General features: G+C 32.0%; 2 protein-coding genes across 6 annotated transcripts in view; one reads left to right on the top strand and one right to left on the bottom strand.

Moving 5' to 3' along the window:
• LOC145296120 (sorting nexin-30-like) overlaps positions 1–4,660 on the bottom strand; it is a 93,376-nt gene extending 88,716 nt beyond the window's left edge. For all 3 annotated transcript variants that reach the window (XM_080142267.1, XM_080142268.1, XM_080142269.1), the window contains exon 1: positions 4,241–4,660. In XM_080142267.1, the coding sequence (XP_079998393.1) occupies positions 4,241–4,366 (126 nt within the window). In that variant the 5' untranslated portion in view covers positions 4,367–4,660. The remainder of the gene's footprint in view (positions 1–4,240) is intronic.
• Positions 28–27,820, top strand: LOC145296121 (SOSS complex subunit C homolog). Of its 3 annotated transcripts, none has more exons than XM_080142272.1 (5): positions 28–148; positions 14,286–14,370; positions 20,255–20,456; positions 24,787–24,834; positions 27,710–27,820. In XM_080142272.1, exons 2-5 carry the CDS (start codon positions 14,336–14,338, stop codon positions 27,803–27,805), a joined length of 381 nt encoding a protein of 126 aa, XP_079998398.1. In that variant the 5' UTR covers positions 28–148; positions 14,286–14,335; the 3' UTR covers positions 27,806–27,820. The 3 variants fall into 3 exon arrangements, with proteins under 3 accessions (XP_079998398.1, XP_079998397.1, XP_079998399.1); XM_080142271.1 differs by lacking the exon at positions 28–148 and adding an exon at positions 4,577–4,725; XM_080142273.1 differs by lacking the exon at positions 28–148 and adding an exon at positions 6,380–6,412.

Below are 27,820 nucleotides of genomic sequence, written 5' to 3'. Positions count from 1 at the left end.
GCCTTCTAGAGTTATCGAACTTACTTTCGAGTTTGCCGGACTTAACTGCAAGACTGGCAAATACGTTTCGTGAAAAACTTTCAGGGTGTTGTTTTACTGTACATAGATTCGAAAAAGTTGTCACAAAAACAAATAAATGTTATCAAAGGCAAGATAAGTTACTTTTCTACCCAACTGAATGTTTTTAGTGTTTATATTTAATGTAACATGTTTATTCAGCTCGAAAAACATACAGTGTTTACTACCGATGTATTGGAAAATTTAAAATGGCGGCCGACTCTCTCTTTGAGGTGGTAAGTTTGGGAAAATGAGTTATAAATAAAAAAACCCAGACAAAATACTGGGGTTTGTATTACTGTACACATAGATTCGAAAAAGTTGTCAAAAAACAAATATATGACAAATAAATGTTATCAAAGGCAAGATAAGTTACTTTTCTACCTAACTGGATATATTTTGTGTTTTTATTCAGTGTAACATGTTTATTTAGCTCGAAAAACATGCAGTGTTTACCGATGTATGTATTGGAAAATTCAAAATGGCGGCCGACTCTCTCTCGGAGAGGGTAAGTTTGGGAAAAGGTATTATAAATAATAAACTAGACAAAATACTGTTAGAAATTCGCTCAATATATGTTACCGTGACATAAGTTGACATATATTCGGTTGTTTTTTAATAGTATTTTGTCTAGTTTATTATTTATAACATCTTTTCCCAAACTTACCGTGTTAAAGAGACAGTCGGCCGCCATTTTGAATTTTCCAATACATCGGTAAACACTGCATGTTTTTCGAGCTGAATAAACATGTTACATTGAATAAAAACACAAAAAATATATCCAGTTAGGTAGAAAAGTAACTTATCTTGCCTTTGATAACATTTATTTGTTATATATTTGTTTTTTGACAACTTTTTCGAATCTATGTGTACAGTAATACAAACCCAAATACGGTTAGAAACTCGCTCAATATATGTTACCGTGACATGGACTGACATATATTCGGTTGGTTTTTAACACAACAAAACGTAAAGGGCCCTTATTTTCTTATTGCATTGATAAAAGAACGTTTTTATTTTGGGTAAATTTTGAGATTAGGCCCACCTCCACAATTTTCTTTTAAATGACGACTTTTAAAGGTTTTCGGCTATGCTGAATACGAAAATTTTGCAGAAATAATTAGTTATCGAGATATAAAAAGTTGTATTAGGCATTGTATTCTTTGGCGGCCATCTTTGTTACGCGCGTAGATTTGTTTATGGCGCGCACGCGCGTAAAAACGATGGCCGCTAAAGAATACAATGCATAATACAACTTTTTATATCTCGATAACTAATTATTTCTGCAAAATTTAACTGCGATTTCCGTATTCAGTATAGTAGAAAACTTTCAAAAAGTCGTCATTTAAGAGAAAATTGTGGAGGTGGACCTAATCTAAACAAAATCTTAAAAAAGAAAAAAATTATAAATTAAACCAAAGTTTTTTTCTAAAATAAAATTTATTTTTACGAAACAGAAGAAAAAAAGGGGGCGGACCTGAACGAGAATCATCCCACCCCCACCCCTATATATTAGTGTCCAATCAATAATCATCCACTGAAAAAAATTTTTTAAAATCGAAAGCCGTTCTGAACATGAGGGTGGAGGTGGAGGTGTTTATTTCGAAAGCTGTTCTTAAGGGGGGGGGGATTTTAGTTCAGGCCCGCCAAAAGAGGATGCACTTATGTTACCGTGCTAAAATAATAACGTTACTTATAGGCACCGCCAAAACTGGGGGGGCAGGTCAGTACTTTTTGACGGACCGTCTTTTTAAAAATCTACATAAAATCAGGTAATTATCCGATCAATACGAAATTTTCAGCGATTATTAGGAGAAGAATGAACTTTATAACAGTGTACTTATTTTTCATAAACGATATTTATATATATATTTTTTTTTGCTTACAAAACCCCCCCCTTGTTTTGAAGTGGGAACAAATATGCTTAAATTAATCATCTGAAACTGAACAAAACATATTGTGTTGTTGTAAGGGACAGAATTATAGATTAAAAAAAAAAAAAAAAAAAAATTGTTTGCATACCTTATTTTGACGTCTGAATATCAGAACTTCGATTGTGTTTAATTATCCCGCTTTTGAGTTTTGAAGTGTGAAATTCGGTGAATATGTTAAGTAAAATAATTAATTTAAGTTAAGCAAAACAAAAAAAAATTTTCTTTTATATTTATACGAAAAAAGCCATTTTAAAATTTTTGATAAATAAATTAACAATTTTTTTTTAGCGAGCCGAATAATGCATGACCATTATTAAACAGAGCATGCTTTGAATAATCGATACAAAAAAAAAAAATTCGATAAATATTGTGCCCTTTGTGTTAAAAATAGCATCATTTTTTTCGATCTCGTTTGAAAACGTTTGCCGCCTTTCGACTACGGTGGACCAAACGCGCTGAAATAATTTTTTTTTATTCTGCTTTAAATTGCCCCCTCCCCCCATTTTGGGGAGCCTGGCCCCCACACACATACACATTAAAAACCAAACTCATACAAATGGTCACCCATCTGGTACTGGCCAGCCTCAGCTTAATAATACATTGAAATTTTCGTCACTGAAAAATAAGTTTTTTTGGCCTGTTTAGTCTTCCATAGTTTTCGTCTCATCGAAAGAAAACGTAAACAGAGTCGATCTGAACTCTTCGGCGACGCGAAATATCTGGTTACATATATGAATAAGTGGAATTATTTGAAATTCAGGTACTTATATTATAATATTTTTGCATATTCTCTTAGAAAATCATCCTAAATCTTATTTAGACAATAAATGAATAAATAAATTATTTCAAAAACCCTTTTTTTTAAATATTTAAGTACGTTTCTTGTGCAAGACAAAAAATAACAATTGTTAACTTTTTGGGAAAATTTAACATTTAAAATTGAATTAAAAATAGTAGAAAAAGTTTTACATTATTCTGTTTTCTATATGATAAAATTCAGGGTTTTATCTTTCTGGAAAAAAAAAAGTTACTCAGAAATAATGGATTTTAATAAATGTAATTTAGTTTTAAAAAACAACAACAACTTGATTTTGCGGCCATTTTTGGCGGTGCCTAGTTACTTACAAAGCCATTCTTAACATGGGGAGGGGAAATTTTGTAACAATTCTGTACTTTCACCTAACAATTTAATAAGAAAAAGGGTGCTTGTGCGTTATTTTCAAGTTTAATTAAAGTTTTACGATATCTTTTATTATTATTACTATTAAATTGTTTAGTGAAAGTACAGAATAGTTACAAAGCACCCGCCTCTCCCCACGTTAAGAATAGCTTTCTAAACAATATCGTCATTATTTCAGCACGGTTCAATAAGTACAAAAAAAAAGAGCACGGTAAGATAAGTACATAAGCACCGAAAGAAAAAAAAAATCAATTTTAAATTTAAGATTTGTTTTATTTAAATAAATCAGAAAATAATGAATGGCTTAAAATTGAATGAATGACAAAAAAAGAAAATGTTTTTCTTTCATCCCTCTTTTTTTGATTATTCGCTTTTTCCGCGTGACCACCACTAAAACAGGTGCATTTTAAATGAAAACAAATTTTATTTTAATTAATAAATTTAAACATTAATCAGATTTTAAATTATTACGTCCGAGTTTGTTAAATGGGAAATAAATTTAAATAAGCGTTTTTTTGTTTTTTGTTTTTTTTTTATTGACGAGTGGGCGTGCACCAAATTAAAACCACAGGTAAGAAGAAATAACTAAATTTGTTTTATTTTCATGCTTTTGTGGGATCGAAATAAATCAATTTGCAATAAATCGTTTCAAATTATAAATATTAAAAGATAAATAAATAAACTCGGCTGAGAGTTTTTAGGACCAATAATAATAAACAAAACGAAATATACCTATTTTTTTCTTTCTATTTAAAACAACAACAAAAAAAAATAGGCTTTAAATTATGCTAATAATATTGCTAATCATATTATTAGTAATAATAAGTATCGATTTTAGCGGAAGGAAAATCGATAAAAGTCCGTCATTTTTTATTTCAAAAATGAGAATGCGAAAAAGAACAGGAATTGATGTTGACGATGATGATGATGATGTCGTTGGCTGGCCGTGATTTTAGTGTCTTCTCGCACCTGTTTTTTTTTTTGTGTGTGTGTGTGTGTTTTCTAGTTAAATAAAAGAGTTCTTGTTTTTTTTTTTTTTAATTAAGAAAAATAAATAAAGATCTCTCACCTCGTCCTCGCTGTCCTTGTCTAAAGCACTTGTTAACGGATCTTTAAACGATTCCGATGAATGGGTGTGAATTTCAATAGAACTTCCTTTCCTCCCAGAGGTTGTACTTTCCTCGGGGTCTGCCATGATTATCTGAATATTTTATTGATCGTCGCTTCGCGTAAAAAAAAAAACATTCGTTTCACTTCAGGACTCTATCCTGATTGGCTAAAATTTCACAAAAGCGAACGAATCAAAACTCGCGACATTCCAAATGTTCGGATTTTTCAAAACTCTCGTCTGATTGGTTAATCTCATAATCGTTGACTAATGAGAATCGCTGTTAGAAAATCGTTTACGTACATTCTATTTTTCATTCAGTAATTCGGTCTTTCTTTGTCCAGCATTAGTTTCGTATCTTTTTTTTTTCTGTCCCCCATTGACTGCTTTCTCCATTTATTGTAAAGGTTTAATTATGTCTTTTCCAGGGACCGGACTCGGAGAGGGTAAACCAAATAATACCTTTTATTTAACAGCTCTGTATACACGCAAGACTAGTTTGAACGAAAGATTTTCGCTTAACTTATTTTCGCACATGTAAATAATATAAGGCATAGCGTTTACATATAGCGGTGTTGGGCCAAAATATGTCCCTTATCTTATATGAGCGTGTTTACAAATTTTGCTCTTTGACAATCTACGGACCAGGCTGAAATAATAACGTTATTATTTAGAAACGCAATTTTAACATGGGGTTGGGGCGACGCACTTGTGTACTTATTAAACCGTGCTGAATAGAGCTATGACAAGAGAATATTCTTATCATTATTTTGACTCTTGAGTATGTATCCGACACAGTTAAACAATCGAGAACTAATCACTCACATCTAAAAACATAAGATGTTAACTGATAAACTATATAGCTCGAGAGTCAAAATAATGAAAAGAATATTCGCTTGTCATAGCCCTAGTGCTGGCTGAAATAATAACGTTATTTCGAAAGTCATCCTTAACATGGAGAGAGGAGGGTATTTTGTAACTATTCTGTACTTTCACCTAACAATTTAATAAATAATAATAATAAAAAAAATATCGTAAAACTTTAATTTATCTTGAAAATAATATTTAAAAATAGCGCGGTTGTGACAAGAACCACCTGTTTTTTTGTAACTTGAATTGACCGTCCTTATTCTGTATAAGTACCTATTTTTATGTGTTTCGTTATTTGCCCCCCCCCCTCAATATATCAATGAGACAAAACTGACTATAACAGTACCGTTAGGCGTTACATTTAGCTTTTCATTTGTTTGTTTGTTTTTTTTTTTAATTTCTTATTGCTACCCGGACTTAAGGTTAGTTGTAGTATTAAGGAAAGGAATGTGTTTTTATAATGTAGGGGAAATCCAGCCCAGCTTCCCTTTAAAAAAAAAAAATCTGGATTGGATAAAAAATTGCCTCTGTCGAGAAGGATCGGTTACACAGAATAAGTGCAGTATCCAAAATAAATCAAGGTGCTAACATTAAAAAAAAAAAAAATTTTTTTTAATATTTATGGTATTTGTTTTTATTAAATTGTAAGGTTAAAGTAAAGAATAGGTAGAAAACACCTTCCCATCCCCATGTTAAGAATGGCTTCTTTTTTTATTATTCCTTATTGCTACCCGGACTTAAGGTTAGTAGTAGTAATATTAAGGAAAGGAATGTGTTCCCATGTGCCTCTTCACAAAGATGGAGTAAGCGGTTTTTAATGTAGGGGAAATCCAGCTTACCTCAAAAAGTGACGATCTGGATTGGATAAAAATTGCCTCTGTGTAGAAGGATCCGTTTTGCACAGAATAGTGTAGTAAAATCAAGGTGCTAGTGCACTGCAGCAGCAGCACTGCAGAGTACACTGATCGATCCGCGCTATTTTTTAAAAAGTATTTTCAAATTTAATTAAAGTTTTATATCTGCTTTTATTGAATTGTCAGGTTAAAGGACAGAATAGGTACAAAACATCCTCACCTCCCCATGTTAAGAATGGCTTTCTAAATAACGTCTTAATTTCAGTACGGTTCAATAAGTATACTAGTACCCCTTTGTTAACAGGTGAGAAAAAGTATCAATCTTTGTTAACCGTGTATGAGCTAAGGAATGTATTTTGACTCGAAACGAGACATCATTTTTTGTAAACACGTGTTCTTAATTTTAAAAGTGCGTAAAGGTATACCATTGCCACATATACCTATAAACTCTTTATGAAAAAAAAAAGTTATCTTTACGATTACTGTTTTCACTTCACTTCCGGTTGCTCCTTTGTTTTTAATGATTTTTTAGAGTCTTTTGTTTGTTAAATTGTTACATTAAAATATAGAATACGTAAAGCAAGCCACCTCTACCCATATTAAGAAGTTTTTTTTTCTAAAATAATGTTATTATTTAGAGAAAAAAAACAAAAAAAAAACATTCATAACAATATGGGCATGGGCAGGGCAGAGAGGGCCAACCGGAACCTAAGTGGAAACAGTTATCGTAAAGATAGCCCAAGTACAACTGTTTTGACTAAATTCCAAGATTATATAAAAATAGTCATTTTTCGTATTTCCAAAGGAGGTTCAGTTTGCCATTTAAATCTGAATGGGCAAACCAAAAAATCTCAACTCAGCAAACGATGTCTTATCCCTTTTAATTGTCGTAGGTATGGGTAAAAATGGTCGGGCAAAAATAGGGGAACCTAGTTTTGAAAGCCGATTTATCATAAATTTTTGTAGGTTTCCGACTATTTTTTTTTTATTGTATTTGAAAGGTTAAGGACTAAAGTTAATTTCCTAAAGGAAAAAAATATTTGTACACGTGAAAAAAAAAAGTTATGAAAAATGTTTTCACGGCGAGCTATTCAGCTAAATTTTGAAGTTGAATAAATTCATTGTAAAAGTCCTTTAAAAGACAAATATTAGTTTTCTGGGTCTATTTTAAAGATAATTAGTAAAGTCTTGAGATATTGAATTAAAAAAAAAAAAAATACCTTGTTTGTGCAAAAATAACTTAATTAGCCCTAAAAAAAACAGTAATTTACCGTTCACGAAAAACGCAACAGAACAGACTAAAATTTTGTAAACATGATTATAAGGAGGCTCAAAATTTCAGCCAATCGAAACGCTGTTTCAAAATGAAGTCATGGTAGTAAAAGGGTGTAGGGGTGTCAGATTTCTAAATTTGTTTTTATCATTTTTTTAATTTAATTATTTTTTATGTTCCTGTTTTTAAATTATTATTTTTTTAATTAGTGTTCAATATTATATAAAAATTATGTTACGCCGAAAGTTTCACATTCTTGCGAGCAAGGAAATTATTAAAATCTTGCATATAAAAATTATGCGAAATCTGTAATTTAAAAAAGAAAGTAGAAATATTTTTGCTATTATAATTTTTTTGTGTGTGAAAATATTAAATAAACAATGCTTAATTAAATGGTAATATCGGTAGTTTGAGAAATTCATTTTTCTTCGAGTTATATCGAATTCATTAATACGGACTTTAAGGGCCTTTTTCGTAATGTTCCTATAAAAATTATTTTATTTTATTTTTATTGTTACAAATTACGATGCTTTATTTATATAAAAAAAGCAAAAATAAATTCTTGCATTTTTTATTTACTACTAAAAACCATAACTTTAGTAAACATATTTTTTGTTTAAGCAAAATAATACATTTCCACTCGGATTTCAATAAAAATAATTAGTTCATTATATTCCGCGATCATTATTTGATAAATACTGAAAATTTCATTAAAATTAGTTAATTTCCTGATTTTTGGTGAATTTTTAAGTAAAGGGAGGGGTCAAAATGTTCATTCATTTTGAGCATCGGCATTGATTTTGCCCGTACCTATGGTTTGCCAAGTGTTGTACTAATTTTTATTTTGGGTACTTGTACAGTTTAATTAAGACATTCAAAAATGAAAATATCGAAAAAAAAAAAAAAAAAAAAAAAAAGGTTATATTGTATGTATCTGTTATGGAACGAAGTTCTCCGGAAAAAGATTTCACTTAATTTCATCAAGTAGTTTTTTTTTTTTTTTTTTTTTTTTTTTTTTTTTTTTACATCGGAAAAACAATTTGTTATGATACCGAGCAAAAGGTTCGATTTTCAGGAAGAAAAGCTAGTAATAAAGATGGGGAGGGAGTGCCAACACTTTACATTGAGTTATCTCCCCGTGGCGTATTATTAAAATTCAATGATGGCTGACTTCAACGTGCTCTCATAAAAACGTGTTTTTCCTGCTGCAAAAAACAAACCTACTCAATCAAATTAAATGGAATTTTTTTCGGAGATCTTCAGTCCAAAATGGATACGTACAATATAACCTTTTTTCGATATTTTCATTTTTTAATGTCTTTATTAAACTGTACAAGTACCATATATGGTTACATGAAAGTACAGAATAGTTAGCAAAACCCCTCCTACCTCCCCATTGTTAAGAATGTCTTTCTAAATAATCTACAGTATACTGACTGTGCCAAAATACTGTTATTATTTAGAAAGCCAGTTTTAACATGGGGCAGGGGCTTTGTTACCTATTCTGTACTTTCACCTGATAATTTAATAAATTTGATAAACTGAAACTCTCGCCGGAAGTTATATTACGGATAAAGTTTAATATCAGGAACTGAATCTAGTCAAACACCGTTTGCTGCCAGGATTCTTTTAGTTTGTCTCTAAACGAATAAATGTAAAACTTTTTCTACTTGTAATGGTAAGGGGAGTGAGTGTAATGGCTGGTAACGATGAATGGCTGATCCTCATCGATGCCAGCATCATATCAGCGACATGCGCGTAGATAAAAATCGCTCACACCTCACCAAAAACAAAAAATAATAAAAGTCTCAGATTTTGCATAATAGTCAAACATTTATAATAAAGATAAATCATTTTTTTGTTGTTTTGTATGCATGTTCCGTGTCCACATGCAAGAGAAATATTAAGCCATTAAATGATTTACGAGATGTTCATAGTTCTTGGGAACAGTTTCTTGGAAGTAAATGTTAGGTTTTTAGAACCAGGAATAGTCGTGAGGACTTTATATATATTTCTTAAATAGAGTCTGACAGGATTTGAGGAAAAGAGTAAAAACTAAAATAACAAATTTGATTTCCTTTTGTTAAAAAAAAAAACAAAAGGAAATAAAATTTGTTATTTTAGTTCCAGTAATGTGATAATTTTACCCCATAAATGTGTCTGATGTGACAAAAGGTTATTTTTGGGAGAATTAATCCAGTGAGGTTAAAAGGCTTTAGGTGTATGGTGTGTGGTGTCAATGTTAGTGATTTTACGTCAAGGAGACGGAGTTGAAGCAGTACCTTGTTCATTCGTGGTACTGCACCTTGAACTGAACTGTACGGAAATCTGACTCAATTGGCTTGGATTCTGCAATGCCTTTATACGCTTCTGGGTGGCTCCCAGCGAAAGCTGTTAGAAAAAGATTTTAGAAAGTGTTTTGTTCGAGTGTTGATTGGGCAGAAAACGGACACCCTGTCATGTGGTATTGCCTTGTCCTATATCAGCGTGAAGAAGTTTACTTGTTTACTTCTACAGAATTTGCGTCGGTGGATACAACAAATGTACGCGTAACTAGAATGTTCCTTATGCATCCATTTTACTCTCTCTGGTGTATCGTTACGCACTTATCCTTAACATCGAAACAACTTACGCTTATTTCATTCTACATGTCGATAAAAGATTTCGAAATATATGTATTTTTTTCTATTACTTTTTATTAAACCCTCCTTCTTTCCCTAGCTTTCAACTTTTTCTGACACGCGATTTGTTGTGTCAACGAACTCATTTGCAAACCATTTTTTTGACACGCAAAAATTAGTTTATAAACAAACTGCTCCCACCCACTAACATAACTCACTGTTCTGGTATAATTACGACCCACTTTAATCATTTCAAATTTTTATCGTCTATAAATCCAGCCATAGCACTTTTTTTTACAATTTCCAAAAAGGTTAAAATGCGATTTATCCATTTTTATCCTTCTTTTCTAGAGAGCTTGCAACTTTTATAGTTTTTTTTTTTTTTTGAAGAGCTCAGTCTTTTCTTTTTTTCTATGGCATCGAATGGTTCAGGGTTACCAGACAAAGTCTCATTGACTGAAACAGATGGCTGCTTGTAGCGACCAAATGTAACTGTTTACCCTCGAATAAATAATAAAAAGTATTTTGCTCTTGTTATCGAGCACTATCTAACAACCTCATTATAGTCATTAGTCCCTACTTTTGAACATCTCAAACCTGAATTTATATATATATAATATGAGCAAACAGTTAATAAAATATGTTAAAAAACACTTTGAAATGAGTTAAAAACATATTTAATCTGAAAAAGAAACACTAGATAAATGGATAGTCCTTAATCTGCGGAGTTTCGAAGAAATACTCTCCTTCTCATCAGAGGGTAGGAATTAGCAAAATGCGGGATCGGATTTTGTATGCAGAATTATTTGATGAAACAACAAGTAAGTCAAAGATCTTACTTGAAAACAAAATAAGTTAAGCAGAGGGAATATGGTAAAGAAAAAGGTGATTACACATGAATGGATAGTCTGGTGGAAGATAAAAAATCCAGTGACGGTAAAATCCAAATGTAAAACTTCAAGAAAGTTAAAAGAATTTCCATTTGTACAAGTAAAATCCAAAGACATCCCGTAATTGGAAGAAGATGGTCCATAATAATCCATAGGCAGAAATCCATGGAATAATTCACAAACATGTGTACAAGGGAAAAAAATAATATTAATAAAAGAAAAATAAGATGTGCTTTTCACTCTACTTCCGAGACATAACTATAAATAAAAAAGATCTAGGAAGAAAAAGGAGAGAGAAAAAAAAAAAAATGATAAAGTTAAATATAAAATAAAGGGAAACAAAAGTCAAAACGACCCAGACAGGAAATGTTAAAGGCGCAAAAATATATATAGGGCAAAATAATATAGGGCAACTGAAATGTACAGGTTATCACTTAAAAATATATATATATATATATATATATATATATATATATATAATGAAGCCAGACATGACTTCTGTTGCCAGGGTTCGAATCTCTCGACTGGCATTAATCATGACACCCTGCACTGATGATTCCCAAAAGGATGAAACACTAGTGTCTGTAGGTATTTAATAATTATTATAGTAAATAATAATAATAATATATATATATATATATATATATATATATATATATATATATATATATGTCTTCCAGATTAAAGGTATTCAGGTTATTAAGAGAGCTCAATAAAAAAAGAGCTAAATATATTATTTTTATTTATATTATTACATACTTGCTACATTAAACATGCTAATGTTTCAGAACAAATTGGTATATATATATATATACATACATACATATATATATGAGCTGCGAAACAGTACTGTATGTGGATGACTATAATGCTCCTCATCTTGAGTTGAGCATATTGAGAAGTGATACACGAATTACCATTAGCGTATAAAGCGACGCTCTTTGTGTAAACAAATCGAGCTTAGGTAGTTCGGATGATGTTAAAACATCATTAAACTCATGACTCCTACGGCAGCCGCTGATAGCGTAGTGGTTAGGAACCTTGACTGTCATACAGAACTGTGAAACAGCGAAACAGTACTGTATGTGGATGACTATATATACAGTTGTGCCCGATATTATTCATACCCCCTTTGAAAATTGAGTTTATTAGGTGTAACTTTTGTAAGAATTTATTGTTTACGTCCATATTGATACATATTCTTAATAAACCTCTTCTGATCATTTTCGTCATTTTAAAATCTCGGGATACTTGTAATAAAAGAAATATACAGCTATTTATAAAATCTGCAATGTTCAAAAATAATCATACCCCCTTATTTTTTCAGTATTAATCGAGTTTCTGACTGTTTGTTTTCTGTTTGATTCTTATTTTGAATGCTTTTATACAACCTTTGATTAATTTCATTTCGTTTTTTGCATTTTTCAGAAATTAAAATGATATCAACTGAAAACCAATAAAAGAATAAAAATTATTAGAATGGGGAAGAAAAAAGAGCTTAGTAATGATCTTAGGACTAAAATTGTGAATTCACATAAGGATGGTTTAGGTTACAAGTCAATTTTCAAGAAATTTGAGGTCCCTACAGCAACAGTACAGAGCATCATCAAAAAATTCCAGAGCCACCACACAACAAACAACTTGATTGGTAGAGGAAGAAAAAGGAAACTGTCTGCTAGAGCCACCAGGAATATTGTAAGAAGTGTTAATGCAAATCCAACCACCACTAATAAGGACATTTTAGAAAATCTGGAGTCTTCTGGCATAAAAATATCAAGGCAAACATTGCAAAGGACTCTGCATGAAAATGGTCTGAAAGGAAGAAGACCAAGAAGGACTCCATTGCACACCGGAAAACACCTTGCAGCACGTCTAAAGTTTGCTAGGACCCATGTGAATTCTCCAGAGTCCGTTTTCTCAAGTATTTTGTGGACTGACGAAACAAAAATTTAATTGTTTGGCCATATGGATGCTTCTTACGTTTGAAGGAAGAAAGGAGAAGCTTACAACCCAAAGAACACCATACCCACGGTGAAACATGGTGGTGGTAGCCTAATGTTTTGGGGCTCCTTTTCGGCTAGTGGTCCAGGTAGTTTGGTCAAGATAGATGGAACCATGAAGAAGGAGCAATATTTGGAGATACTCAAGAAAAACATTAGACAGGATGCGGAGAAGCTCCATTTAGGACCAAACTGGGTCCTTCAACAGGATAATGATCCAAAACATACTGCCAAAATAGTCAAGAAATGGTTTGAGGATAATCAAATTAATGTTTTGAAATGGCCTAGCCAGAGTCCCGACCTGAACCCTATCGAAAACCTCTGGCACATATTGAAAACTGAGGTTAAAAAGCGGAAACCTAGAAATTTGAGGGATTTGGAGAACTACTGCATTGAAGAATGGTCAAAAATCAGTGTTGATGCTTGTAAAAACCTTGTTGATAAATATCCCAAACGGTTACAGGCAGTTATTAAGAATAAAGGGCATGCTATTGACTATTAGTAAGAGAGGTATGAATAATTTTGAACTAGTGCCATTATTGTTTTTCTTTGTATAATGTTTCAAACTTGCATAATTTATTTATTTGTTGAGTTTAAATTAAATGCTTATGCTTGATTTATTGTTTGAAATCCCTTTAATATTGTCTACCTTCTGGTTTGAGCAATATTCTTATAGAAATCTCAAAGATCCGAGGGGTATGAATAATATCGGGCACAAGTGTATATATATATATATATATATATATATATATATATATATATATATATATATAGTAATCTACAAACACCAGCAATTAGGTTTAGGTTTTAACTAATCACTATTCGAGATGCATTTTATAAGAGGTGATAATGCCTGGGAGGATAATATAGTGAGCAAGAATGATATCCTGCCAATGGAATAGATAGTGTGATACCCCTCTCCAAACTCTCCACAACAAAAGATAAAGTAATACTCGAAAAGATCATCTCTTCTCCCCAGTAAAAGGCAAAAATAATGCTTATGAATATGACCTCATGACAACAGCAAATATTACATTATCCGGCGCTTCTACACTATTGAGACGAATTTTCAGAAATTGTAAAACTGAATTTCACATGAAAACAATGGCATCTACGTATTCCTCATATTTTTAAGATGATTATATCCAAAAATTACGAAAATCGATGCGGTAGAAAATTATTTATTAAAGAAAATAAAAAATAGAATTTGATGAAAACGATTGTAAGACTCAGGAGAGTTCAAAAGGGAGGTAATTTTCCGTTTCAATTTAAACAAGATGGCGGAAATTTTTTACCTGCTTGATGAAAACGATTGTGAGATTTACCGAAATACCATTACTAACGATTACTATATTGTCCAACTGTCTACTGTACACTATTTAACCCTTATCCTCGAGTGGCCTCCTGGCCTTGATAAGTGGTTATGCCTATGTAAAAAAAAAAATGTTTTTTTGTAATTATCTAATTAAATTTTATTTTATTTTTTTTTTTTTTTTAGAACGCAAACAGCTTTTGGAGCAACTTGAGGAAAAGAAAAAACTCCTTCGCATGCAAGCGCAACACAATAACCAAACTGGTTCGAGGTATTAAACACATTTTGAGATTTTTAGTGCTTGTCCAGAATCCCCACCCTTACTCCTACCCCATGAAAAAACAGAAATAAAGAAAAATCTGTATGGTATGCATACCTATGACGGCAAGACAATATCGTACACCAAAACTCATAAATTGATCAAATAGTTTTATTTTTAAATAAAAAAAGCAAATTCTATGGCTAAACTACAAGTAACAATCTCACAACGCCATCTTGAAAACAGTGTGAAGGAACAAGGGAGATAATTTAAAATCGAGATCTTAGAAAGCCATTCTTTACATTGGGAGTGAGGGGAGAGTCGGAAAAGCTCAAATTCACTTAAAAAAAAGTTTTTTTATTAAAATAAAAGTACTTGATCAATTTACATGATTTTTGGTCTATGACGTTTTCTTTCTGTCATGGATTCCTACAGCATACAGATTTTATTTTTTGGTTTTTCGTGGGGGGAGGTTGGAATTCTGGACGAGCACTATTTATTTTTTATTATTTTTGCACTTTGCTTAACTAGCAAGGCTACCCAGCATTGCCGAGGGTAAAGGTGTAACATAACTTTTATCCTTTCTTTCCCCCTCGCCATTCCACTCTCGGTCTCTCCACCTCCTCTTCTGCATGCGGCCCATTCCTCTCTCTGGATATGCACAAACACAGTCGGTGTAACAGAAATATGTGAAAAAAATTAGCTACTTATACCAGAAAGAACAGTTGGAAATAAGTCGTACACCATCCACTATGATTATGCAATTTTTTACAGTTACATACCTAGAAAACTGAATCATAAAACCAGACATAATGATATGGGGAAAAAAGGAGAAAGAAGCAACCTTAGTAGAAGTCAGTGTGCCCAATGATGCTGGGTTAAACAGAGCTGAGAGAGAAAAGATAATGAAATACCAATCTATGACATGAGAAGAAATTGGAATCTTAGGAAGATCTCTATCGTTCCAGTAATTATAAAAGCAACTGGATTCATGAAAAAAAGAATTTCAAAAACTACCTGGCAAATGTACCCAATGAACCAAGTGCAAGGGAGATTACAACAATTGCACTTAAAGGGATGATTAGAATCTTAAAAAGATCTCTCGGTTGGAATGTCTGGTATCCAGTAGAATACCCCCCTCACCAAACCAAATTTAAAAAAAAAAAAGAAAAATGAATGGTAGATGGTTCGATTAAATAACACAGACATGTCCAAACTTGCATAGTGATATATGCGAGATTAACACTTTGTGTTTTCATGTCTTTCTGTCAAATGCCTTCTTTCGTATGTAATATGAACATTTTTTGTTTTTTTAAATGGAAATCGCCTGAGACAAGGCATGAAGCCACTTGATGTAAGGAGCTAACAAGAATGATAGTTGATTATTGCAAAGACAGGAGATGCCTATTTACCTTAGTCTTTTCTAAGGAAAACAGTGAGCAGGAAGAGAGTTCCACAATCTTGTAAAGAAGTTACTGAAATAGAAAGCTGTATCGCAATGAGGTATTAAAACAGTGAATTGATGGAAACCCCCAGAGCAACGAGTAAAATGAGCTGGAACAAAGGGAGCAGGGAACAGAAATGACAATTCTGAGACATAATAGTAATTATAGAAAAGACTGAGACTAGCAACATCACGTCTGTGAAAGAAAGTTTGCAGTGAAGAAGAAAGTGTGAGTCCAATCAAATTACAGATTCGTTTTTGCAATTTATCAAGAAAATTCAAATGAGACACAGATTTACCAGCCCAAATATGACAACAGTAATCCATACATGATTCGATAGTAGATTTGTAGAGATAGAGAATAGTCCCTATCCCTAACCTGAAGAAAAAAAAAACTTTTCTCACTTTTATATAATAGATTTCTTGGATCATAAGCCAGCATTTCCTTTCTAAGTAAATACATAATAACACTGTGAAACTGATCTTCCTGACGAAACCTGGCCCAGTTAACCCTGAAAGAATGAATAATTTCTTTTACATTTGAGATATTATTTATCCACCGCAATGCTGATCAGGACTATACCAACTTTGTGGGTGTTTGTTTTGTATTTTTTGGCTTTTAGCTGGACCTACAAACGGACACACATACACACAGATAACTGCCGTTTATATAATAGTTGAATGCGATTAACTCTGATCAATCATACTTCAAAACTTTTTGGACAAGGGAGATAACTTGGTTTCAAGAGTTATTTCCTTTTAAAAGTGGGTGGTTTATATATATATATATATATATATATATATAACACATGAATATGTATTATATATATATATATATATATATATATATATATATATAACACATGAATATGTATTATATATATATATATAACATATGAATATGTATTATATATATATATATATATATATAACATATGAATATGTATTATATATATATATATATATATATATATATATATATAACACATGAATATGTATTATATATATATATATATATATATATATAAAACACATATGAATATGTGTTATATATATATATATATATATATATAAAACACATATGAATATGTGTTATATATATATATATAACATATGAATATGTATTATATATATATATATATATATATATATATAACACATATGAATATGTATTATATATATATATATATATATATATAACACATATGAATATGTATTATATATATATATATATATATATATATATATATATATATATATATAACACATATGAATATGTATTATATATACACAGATAAAAATCACATTTCAAATAAAAACTTCTACTTGGCTTTTAACTCTACATACAAGCATAGAAGTACACACACATAACTGTCTTTGATACAACAGTCAAATGGGTTTTACTAAATATGTAAGACATTGCTGCTGATGCTGATGATGATGACTCGCCATTCAAGCAACTTCAAAGGCAATCTCATGGGTCTATCAGCGGACAAGCTTTATATATATATATATATATATATATATATATATATATCAAAATACTTTTGTTTAGTTTTACACCAATTTAATTTTTTTTAATTAATAAATGACAATTGCAACAATAGGCGAAAGATGTTTAAAAAAATATGAGTAAAAAAATCACAGAATGAAGATGTCATATTCCAAAAATCACTTAAATTGATCAAGTAGTTTTTTTGTTTTGTTTTGTTTTTTAATTAAGAAAATTGATTTACATAATTTTTGGAATATGATATCTTTGCTCTATGAAAAATACGTAAATCATAAAGAATTTTTCGTATTTTTGTTTTTTAATGTGTAATTCTAAATTACAGAACCAAAATAAGTTCCGGTGCACTAGCAGTATCAGAATTTTGGGGGAATTTTTGACACCCCTAACAGAAAACTGCGAATAAAATATAGAAAACTTGTAATTTCTCTTTCTAAAGTGGGTTATTTATTTTCTTTATAGAATATGCTTCCAAAATAAACTATTTAAGTTGTTTAAAAAATAATAGAAATATTATTTTTCATTGTTTAAAAAACAGTGTTTACAAAGTGCGTGCGTGCGCTCTGGGAGCCATTTTGTTACGTAATGAAATCAATTGATTTTTATGAGATGAATATTTTTCAATTTTTAAACTTTAAAAATCTATCAAAATTTTCCTATTCGTTCAATTGTTACGTTTTTTTCAGGGTGAATGTAAAATTTTATGCTCTTTCCGATAAACTAAATATAATATTTTAGACAAACGTTGTTTTATAAATTCACCCCCCCCATTTTGGAATGTCTATGAGAATTTTAATAATTAATTTTGGTCAGCACGTTTTATATATCACAAATTGAAGATAAAACATGAATAAATAAAATACTCAAATTTAAAACAACAAAAAAATATCACTTATCTGTAAATTTACCGGTAAAGTCCAAAATGTAAATCCTTCTTTTTTCGATAACCATGTGTTTTTTTTTTTTTTTTTTTTTTTTTTTACGTGGAAGCTTAATTTTTGTTTAGAATGTTCCAGTCATTAATGGTCAATCAGTTTATATTTTTATATTTAATTCCTGGGTTCCTTTTTTTCGATATAAAAAAAAAAAAAGACGAAACCCGATAATGCAGATTTATAGTATAATAAAAAAAAAATTCAGGTATTTCTTTAAGATATTAAAAAAAAAAAATAACATTGCATATCTTCGTCATTTCGTAATCCGTGTAAATGCAAACATGAAAAATCCCAGTTTTCATGTACGATAGCGTAAAGACGCAAAAATAAAAAAAAGGACAAGTTATCTCCTTTAAGTCCGGCAAAAATGTAACTGAGTGCTACTGCTGCTACTCCCACCCCACACTAAGCATTCTTTGGAGCAGACGTATTTACTAGTCTTTAAAATTACGGCCAAATCTGTTCATTGCAATGTGGCCATAAAGTGGGTGCCCATTTGACGTCACATCATTATAGAAAAGTGACCCCCCACTTTGTGACCATTTGTAAAATTTTTTATCTTGGAAACTACTAGTTTCGTTTGCCGTATATATAAATGGTTATTTCCGTTTTCAGCGCCTCCGAAAACCTTTAAAAGTGGAAAATTTGAAGGAATATAATCCAATATCGAGATTATCAAGGTTTCTGAATTAGTGTTTTTTTTTTACACTTATAGGCTTCCATACATAAGTAAGAGATAATTTTTCACTTCCGGTATCTTTACAAGTTCCTTGAAAGACACGCGTGGTCGCGATGTGTGTTGGAAAAATCCTTCCATTTAAAAAATACATGGATTATAATACATAAATATGAATAAATTCTCATACAGGAAGATTAAAAGAAAGCATATCTTACTCATAGAGCAGGTGAGTGACATTTTGCCATTTAAAATATATATCGTAAGATTCAACTGTGTTATTTGTTCGACATTCCGTGAAATGTTAAGTGAAGAAATCCAAGGAAAAATAAATAAAATTGTTTATTTCTCTATTAAAGCTTTTATGATATTAAAATTTTGTCTTTGCTCGTTTTATTGAACTAAAATTTACGGGTTTAAATTACGTTTTCATATTATTAAAATCTGATAGAAATATAGGTGTATATTCAAAATGGCGACTCGGCTGAAAATTCCCCCCAAATTCTGATACTGCTACCGGTGCACTAGGTGGAGTTCAATAGACTAAATCAATCATAATTCAAAACTTTTCTTGGCAAGGTAGATAACTTTTGGTTTCAAGAGTTATTTCCCTTTAAAAGAGGATGCTTACAGAGACGCAGATAAAAATCGTATTTCAAATCAAAAATTTTTTTGATAAAATTCTATATCATGCAAAAAAAAAAAATATCCTCATCAAAAATTACGAAATAGAAGTTTAATTAAGCGTAAATCTCAGTTTTATCATATTTTGCATGAGTCGTCCATTTTAAGAGAAATATTAACATAAAATGATGGCTTGAATTATCTCCCCCTTTTTTTTTTTAAGATAACTCTTCGAAATTACTTAACATGATAAAATTGCAATTATACAACAAAATTACAGTGGTTAGATATACTGAGAATAAAATTTTTGTTTCACGTACCAAATATAAGGTCATATTAAAAAAAAATTATAAATTTTTCTCTTCACGTCAATCTCTCTTTTTTTTTCTTTGGTTGTTTGCCCTTTATTTTATTATTGCTACTACTTTTTTGCTCCTTATCGACACAGAGTAAAATTTAATTTTCTAGAATAAAACTACTTGATCAAATTACATGATTTTTGGAATATTTCATCTTCGTTCCGTGACTGTTATGTACATCATACACTATTTCTGTATTTTTCTTGAATTTTAATTGCCGCCATAAGTGCCAGTCTGAATAAGCACCAAAATTATATATCATATAAAAAAAAAAATATCTTAAATTTCTATCTTCATGTCGATCTCTCTCGCCGTTTTCTTTTTTTTTTTTTTTTTTTGTTTTTGTAGTGCAAGTGTCCCTTCTAGTGCAGTGATCTCCCCTATTGCGTCCACACCCGCTGTTGTGTCTCCGATTTCACCCAGCAACAATGGCAGCATTCCTCCTGGTCCTTTGAACCCCGCTATGCCAATGGGAATGGCATCAACAAGCCCTTTAATTGCTGGCAAAGAAATGAACCCTATCTTGATAAACCCGTTGTTAGCCCCCATGGTGAGTTTCTTTTCTTCCTTTCTTTTTTTTTCTTTTCTTTTTTTTTTTTTTTTGCTGTATCATTTGCAGTTTGTTTCCGACACCTCTATCAATTAATCCTGTTTTTCATTTGAAAAACATAGTCTGTCACACACTGAAAATTGAACTATGATAAAATTATGCAGGCAGGTAGATTCTTTGATAAAATTATACAGGCTGGTAGATTCTATGATAAAAATTATACAAGCTGGTAGATTCTGTGATAAAATTATACAGGTTGGTAGATTCTATAATAAAAATATAAAGGCGGGTAGATTCTATGATAAAATTATACAGGTTGGTAGATATATAAAGGACAAAGCCATCAAACCAGATAATGTCATCTGGAACCAACCTGAAAAGACTGCTCTCATCATTGATGTAGTCATCTCAAATTACTATGGCCTCAATAGAGCCGAACGCAAAAAAATATTTAAATATTAGGACCTCAAGAATGACTTAAAATCAACATGGTCCCTGAAAAAAATATATATATATTACCAATTGTGGTAGGGGCAACTGGTCTAATAAAACCAAACCTAATAAACTACCTAAATTCAATAATTGGAAAACCAGACTGTGGAGAAATACAGGTCTATCCTTAAGAGAGCGCTCAGATACAAATGCAACTCATAAGGAAATTAAGTGTTTGTCCCAAGAGGGGGCCCCTTGATTTCTTCAATCTGATTTAAACAAAAAAAAAAATTTTTAATAAAATTATATCTAGTCTGAAGATCCAAATACATTTTTATTTGTTTTTGTTTTTTTGGACTTTTTTTTTTTTTTAAATGACATTTTAATTGACCTGTCACACTTAAGCATGAAAAAAATATTTTATTTGGTTTATCACACTGAAATTTAAAATATTTCAGTTGGTCTGTCACAATAAAGTTTGAAACAGAACTTTTGGTCTGTCACACTGAAACTAAAATAGCATTTTAGTTGATCTGATGGTAATTTTTGACTTTGTTTCCATCTAAACAATTACTTTTAGAATGACGACGTTTACAGGTATGCGGCGAGAACAAACATCCCTGGAATGAGACGGGGATGTTTGCTCTCGACGACACTTTTCAATATTTTCCTTAAAAGAATTATGACAGATGCATTTGAAGACCACCGAGGCACAATTAGCATCGGTGGCAGAACAGTCACAAACCTGCATTTTGCTGATGATGTGAACGGACACGTAGGCTCAGAACAAGAACTGGAGAACCTGGTCAGGCAACTAGACAGATCCTCCACAGCTTACAGCATGGAAATCAGTGCAAGCAAAACAAAACTGATGACGTGCAATGACAGCTGCAACAGTAGCTGAGTTGAACATCATTTGGAAGGGACTACGAACAGATAAGATGTATTTCGGAGAATCCCTCTATCCTTTATTGATGAGAGATGGAGTAAAAAGTTGACTCGACAAGCAGCAATATTCCACCCCTTTACTGTAGAGACCTGCAGACACTTTATATCCTTTTGGCAACCAGTTACGAAAATATTATCTTTGGTTTTACAGGCTGCTATTCGGAGGAGGCTAAGTTAAACATCGTTTGGAAGAACAAGCTGATCAAGTTCAGCTCAAAGATAAGATTCGTGCGTTCCCTTATCCACTCAGTTTTCGTGTTTGTGTTTGTGAAACAGGATAAACAGAGAAAAGGATTCAGGCCTCAGAAATGAGATGTTTTAAAAGAGTGTTTGGTATCTCTTACAAAGACCACATAACCAATGAGGAAGTTAAAAACAGAATAAGGCAAGCCATTGGTCTTTATGAAGATCTTCTCACCACAATCAGGAGGCGCAAACTAAAATGGTTCAAGCACGTAACAAGAGGAGTGAGGCTTGCCAAAACAGTGTTCCAGGAAACAGTCAGAGGAGGAAGAAAAAGAGGAAGACAACATCAGAGAATGGACAGGATTGAAGGTGAACGAGGCGGTCAAACATGCGAAGGACAGAGAAGGATGGAGAGGGCTGGTTGACCTGTTATCTGTAGTGCCCCAACAGCAACCACCACAGGGCAGGTGAAGGTGAAAAATAGTACAGTCAGCACATCAGGTGTTGATCGTGCAGAACAAAATCTAGATGAATAACAACTTGATTTTTGTTTTAGCTTGCACTGGTCATTAATATGTTGGATTGTAAGACATTGTCGAGGTTGATGAAAGTGCTTGTTGGAGATAGCTATTTTGTAGTAGGGTTGCTTTGTATTTATCTGACTGACTTTGTTTGGCATTAAGAAGAAAAAGAAAATAGACTCCAAATTTCAGTTAAAAAGACAAACATCTTTACGATTTATACACATTTTATTTAACAGCTTCAGCAATTGAGGAATGCAAGAATATAAGAGAGGTTGTTTGGTCGGTACTTATTAGAGAAAAACAGTTGAGCCCAGATTTGTTAGTTGCAGTCACTTTTCATTAGTCTAGGCAAGAGACAAGTGAGGGAATGTGATGGTTTGTTCTAAACATTTTTTCATACCCGAAATTATTCTCTATCTCTACGAACCTACTATAAGACCAAATCATGACTCTATAATAATACATACAAAATCTGGACAAATTAAAATATCATATTTGAACGTATTTTATAACCGGGCAAAGACATGAACAGAATGCAGTAATCTATTATATAAATCTCACCTGTCTGTTTAAATGTACGTATGTCTGCCTCAACTTTCAACGGAGGCGACGGATTTTCACAAGCTTGGTATCGTTTTAAAGCTTGACCCTTCAGACAACAAATATCAAAAAATTGGCTAAAAACATTAATTCCTTCACCTTCAACTGGGCACTTTTCTACAAGGAGGGGTCGCTTTTTTTGCCGATATTTTCGAAAGTCATCCCCTCTTTTCAATTGACTAGCCTTAATTTAAACCTTTGCCACTTCCGGTTTGACAATGAACACAATGGCAAAAACGTCACGTTTCTTATTTCACCTTCTTTTTATCCTTCGCAGTACGGGTTTGATCCTGCCTGCCTACTACCACTTTTTTCTTTTGGCTCAACACACACCTCCAAACATCCGGGCAACGCCAGGCACCCAAGTTAGTAGACCATAAACTAGCAATTGAAGTTAAATGCTGCAGACAAGTGTACCATTATGAAGTGTACTACTATGCATTTTCGGAGGAATCGCCCGGCTTTGCTTGGTCGTAAAATATGCTTAAATATGATTATTTAATTTGCTCAGATTTCGTATATATTATAAATTATATTATATTGTATATATATATATATATATATTATATTGTATATATATTATATATATATTATAAATATATAAATTATATTATATTATATTGTATATATATATTATATATACATGTATATTATATTATAAATTATTATAGTCGTGATTTCAAAAGTAAAAGAAAGTATTTAGGTGCCATCAGATAGAATCAAAACCAAAAACTGTAAACTGCAGCATTCAAAGCTGGTGACGTTACCACTGTACCAACATGACACACATATAAACTGATTAAAACTGAAAACTAAAATGAATGTACAAAATGGTTAATGATTTTTTTCAATTTTGACCCATTTTTTACCCCTTAAAAACTATTTTAATTGGCTAAAGACCATTAAAAGAACAGTTCATTAAAAATCCAATTATTTGAGGTCCCGAGGCGCCGCTCTGCGACTTTTCATTTCCGAAGAGATTAGAGTTTGAAAATATGGAGACAGACAAACTGACATGCATGGAGGGGGAGGGGGGTTGGCTTTGTCCGGTCGTAAAATACGCTTAAATATGATATTTTAATTTGTCCAGATTTCGTATATATTTTTATAGTCATGATTTCAAAAGTAAAAAAAAAAAAGTATTTGGGTGCCATCAGCCAGCTAGAATCGAAACCAAAAGCAAAATTCTAGCATTCAAAGCTGGTGACGTTACCACTGTAGCAATATGTAATATTAAGTATGAATTATTGTTGAGTTATCCCCCTTTACTTTTTCAAAATGGCAGGTACCACTATACCATGTATATGAACTGATTAAAAATTAAAATATGAAAATAAACTAAGACGAATGTACAAAATATATAACGAGTGTTCAATTTTGACCCCTTGAAAACTATTTTAACCGGCTAAAGATCCAGAAAAGAATGGTCCCATCATTTGAGGCCCCTAGCGCCACTCTGTGACTTTTTTTTTAGAAGAGATGGAGTTTGAAAATATGGAGGCAGACAGACATAATGAGTTTTATAAATTAGAGTAGTTATAGTCATTGATAGTTCATAAAATTTTTTTGCGTTGCTCATAATTCTGATACAGATTTTCGTAATCCTAATTAATGTTATTTTTTTTTTAAATTTATTCTAGGGTTCCGACATTTGCCCAATGACACCTGCACAGAGAACAGCACTACAGGTACAAATCCAATCTTGATGCTTCTTTCTCTTTTGTGGCAACAATTTAGGAAAAGTAAGATTATAAACATTGTCTAGCAGGAAAAATGCTTTTGTCTGTAATGCAGCAACACTGTAAAACATTTGTAGGGTGAACAGACATTTCACTTATTAGTAGTTTGTCTACAACAGAAAAAGTAAGGCCTAAAGTTAAACATACATAATTTTAGTAGCCTCTTACATTTCAAGTGACAATGTGCCTTGTTTGGGGTAGAAAGAGTAAATACATTGTTCGGTTCTAGTTCTCCCTATATTAAAAATATGAAAAAGCAAAATTAAAAGAAAATCTATATGATGTAAGTACCAGTGACAAAACGAAAATATCATATTCCCAAAATCATGTAAATTGATCAAGTAGTTTTAATTTTAAATAAGAAAATCAAATTTTATGAGTATCCAAGGAATGATCCTCTTACCTGCCATTTTGAAAAAGTAAAGGGGGATAACTCAACAATAATTCATACTTAATAGATTTATGTTGTAATGTCTACGAATTTCCATTAATCTTTTAAAAATGATTTTATTTATAAAAATAAAACTACTTGATCAATTTACATAATTTTTGGAATATGATGTTTTCGTTTTGTCGCGGGTATGTACATCATACAATTTTTTTTTTTTTTCTGTTTTTTAATATAGGGGCAATTCTGGACAAGAACCTATTGTTCCTGTGCAATATAAAATGTAAAAGTTATGCCTGTAAAAATATACAGTGAAGACTTGCGTTTTCTTGTGGCATCCAAAAGTCAAAATTGTGTGTAACAAATCTAATCAACAAAGAAGAAATCAGGTCTTAATTCTCGATAAACATGCTATTATGAGAGTTCCCCGAGACTTTGTGTCTGTGATTAAATTTGAGGACTATCTTTTATTTTATCGAAGTAATCGGTTTTTGTGCGCTAGGGGAGTTCAAACGTCCTCATATCTGATTGAGTGAGAAAGAGTCTGATAACTTCATTTTTCAACAGGATAGGGCGCCACCACACTACCAGACTGATCAAGTGGACAATCTGGGCAAGATGATCACGGTCTCAAGCCCTGGCCTCCCAGATCTCACACCCTGCAATGTTTTTTTGTAGGGATTTGTGAAAGGACTGATCTATGTACTTCCCATTCCAAGAAACGTGGTTGACGGAAGGAAGTTTCACATGCCTCCCCACAGTACGTAGCAGTCTTCATTACACTGGAAAGAACCTACTGTTGATTTTATGAAATTATTTTTATATAATAACTTGAATTAAAGTTTAAAATGCAAAAGTTAAGTATAAGTATCATGGTTCGATTGTACTTTAAGCAGCAACATTCATTTAGAACGCGCCTTTGGAATTCCAGCCTTCCTCCCTGTTTGCCCAACTGTAGCAACAGGCAGAAAATTAAATGTAATGTGAACAAGCATCTTGAAATACAGAAAATTGAGTAAAATCACATTTTTCTTAAACGTTATAAAGTAGGCAGTAGGAGGTTAACCACAGGGGACATAACTCTGAAAGGAATATTTTAGATTATTTGTGCAATGACTGCAATATTTATTGTCTATAGTTAATTTTTTTTTTTTTTTTTTTTACTAAAAGCACGATAGCATTTGTTCCACTCGATGAATTTTTGTAATTTTTGCATATATTATGATTTTCAGCATGCAATTAAGCATGTAATATTAATTTTGCTTAAAACGATGTTTAAAAAATGGATTTGTCGATTCTATTGATGGAGATTGTCGGACTGACTTCCTCATCTTGGTTGTTATCGTCACAACGTTTCAGCCGTTTTGCCCTCCGGCCTTCATCAGGTGTTTTGTATCGAACTGGGGAACCGTTTGTTAGAAGTCTCGAACCCAACCCTTTTTTATTATTACGGGGGTACCGTGTTCGGACTCCAGCTAGGCTCTGGGACATAGTTGCTGATTCTCTGTTTTGAATGTTACTTTTTACTGCCTTCGTTCAGGATTGAACTCAGCACCTTTAGGTAACTGTAAACTTTGATACAACGTCTAGAACCACTCGGCCATATGTCCTAGTGACCAAGACGAGTAAGTCAGTCCGACAATCTTCATCAATGAAAACACCTCATCTCAAAAATACAGACGATACTTGTGCATTTAATGAACCAGACGTAACTCAGCATTTGCTCGGTTTTAAAACAAATATTTTTTAACTCTCTTCAAATAAGCGTTTCTTGAGTTGTGACACTCTCCCAATTGATAGCGAAATTCTCGTCTGCTTAATCGGCAACGCTCGGTTATATCCGGCTGTTGACGTCATGCGTCGGACAAAGCCGAGCAAATACTGAGTTATGTCTGGTTTGGTTCGTTAAATGCACAAGTACCATACAGACAATTATTGTCGCTTTTAGCTTAACAAGCACCCTAATCTCTTCAGGGGGACATAACTCTTTTTGACTTCATTTTTTTGTCAATTGTTTTTTGTTAATTTTGAAACTTGTTAATAATGATCTTTTTCCTATTTATCTATTTTTAATTCTCTTGCCTGCTTTGGGTAGGATTGAAACGGCTATCTTCAGACAATGCTCACTTGGAACCATAGAGATTCAATGCCTTTATCCACTGTGCCATGGTCCCCGGAGGTGAGACGATAATTACGATGGAAGGCTGTAATTACTGAGGATACAGTCAGGAAACTCAGCATTCCCATCTCGTCGCGGTTAACGACCTGAAGAAGGCCAGAGGAATAGTTGGCCTGAAATGCGATGAAACAATAATGAAGATGAGGATAACAGTCCGCAAATAAATAAATAAATAAAATATATGAATTACTCATCTCAAATGGTTTCAAAAAAAAGAAAATAATATATAATCTTTTTCCTTTCTTTCTTTTTTCCAGCATGCCCAGGCAAATTCGGTCGGATACTTCATCCCTCAGGATTCTTCATTTGGAAATCTCATTTTACCAGTCATACCTCGTTTCGATGGCAAATAAACATATTTCAATTTT

This window comes from Euprymna scolopes, chromosome 16 (assembly GCF_053919585.1).
Source record: "Euprymna scolopes isolate OS-2025 chromosome 16, ASM5391958v1, whole genome shotgun sequence".
Classification (NCBI taxonomy): domain Eukaryota; kingdom Metazoa; phylum Mollusca; class Cephalopoda; order Sepiida; family Sepiolidae; genus Euprymna; species Euprymna scolopes.
The sequence above is the reverse complement of the archived record's forward strand: the minus strand, read 5'-3'. Positions and strand labels throughout refer to the sequence as shown.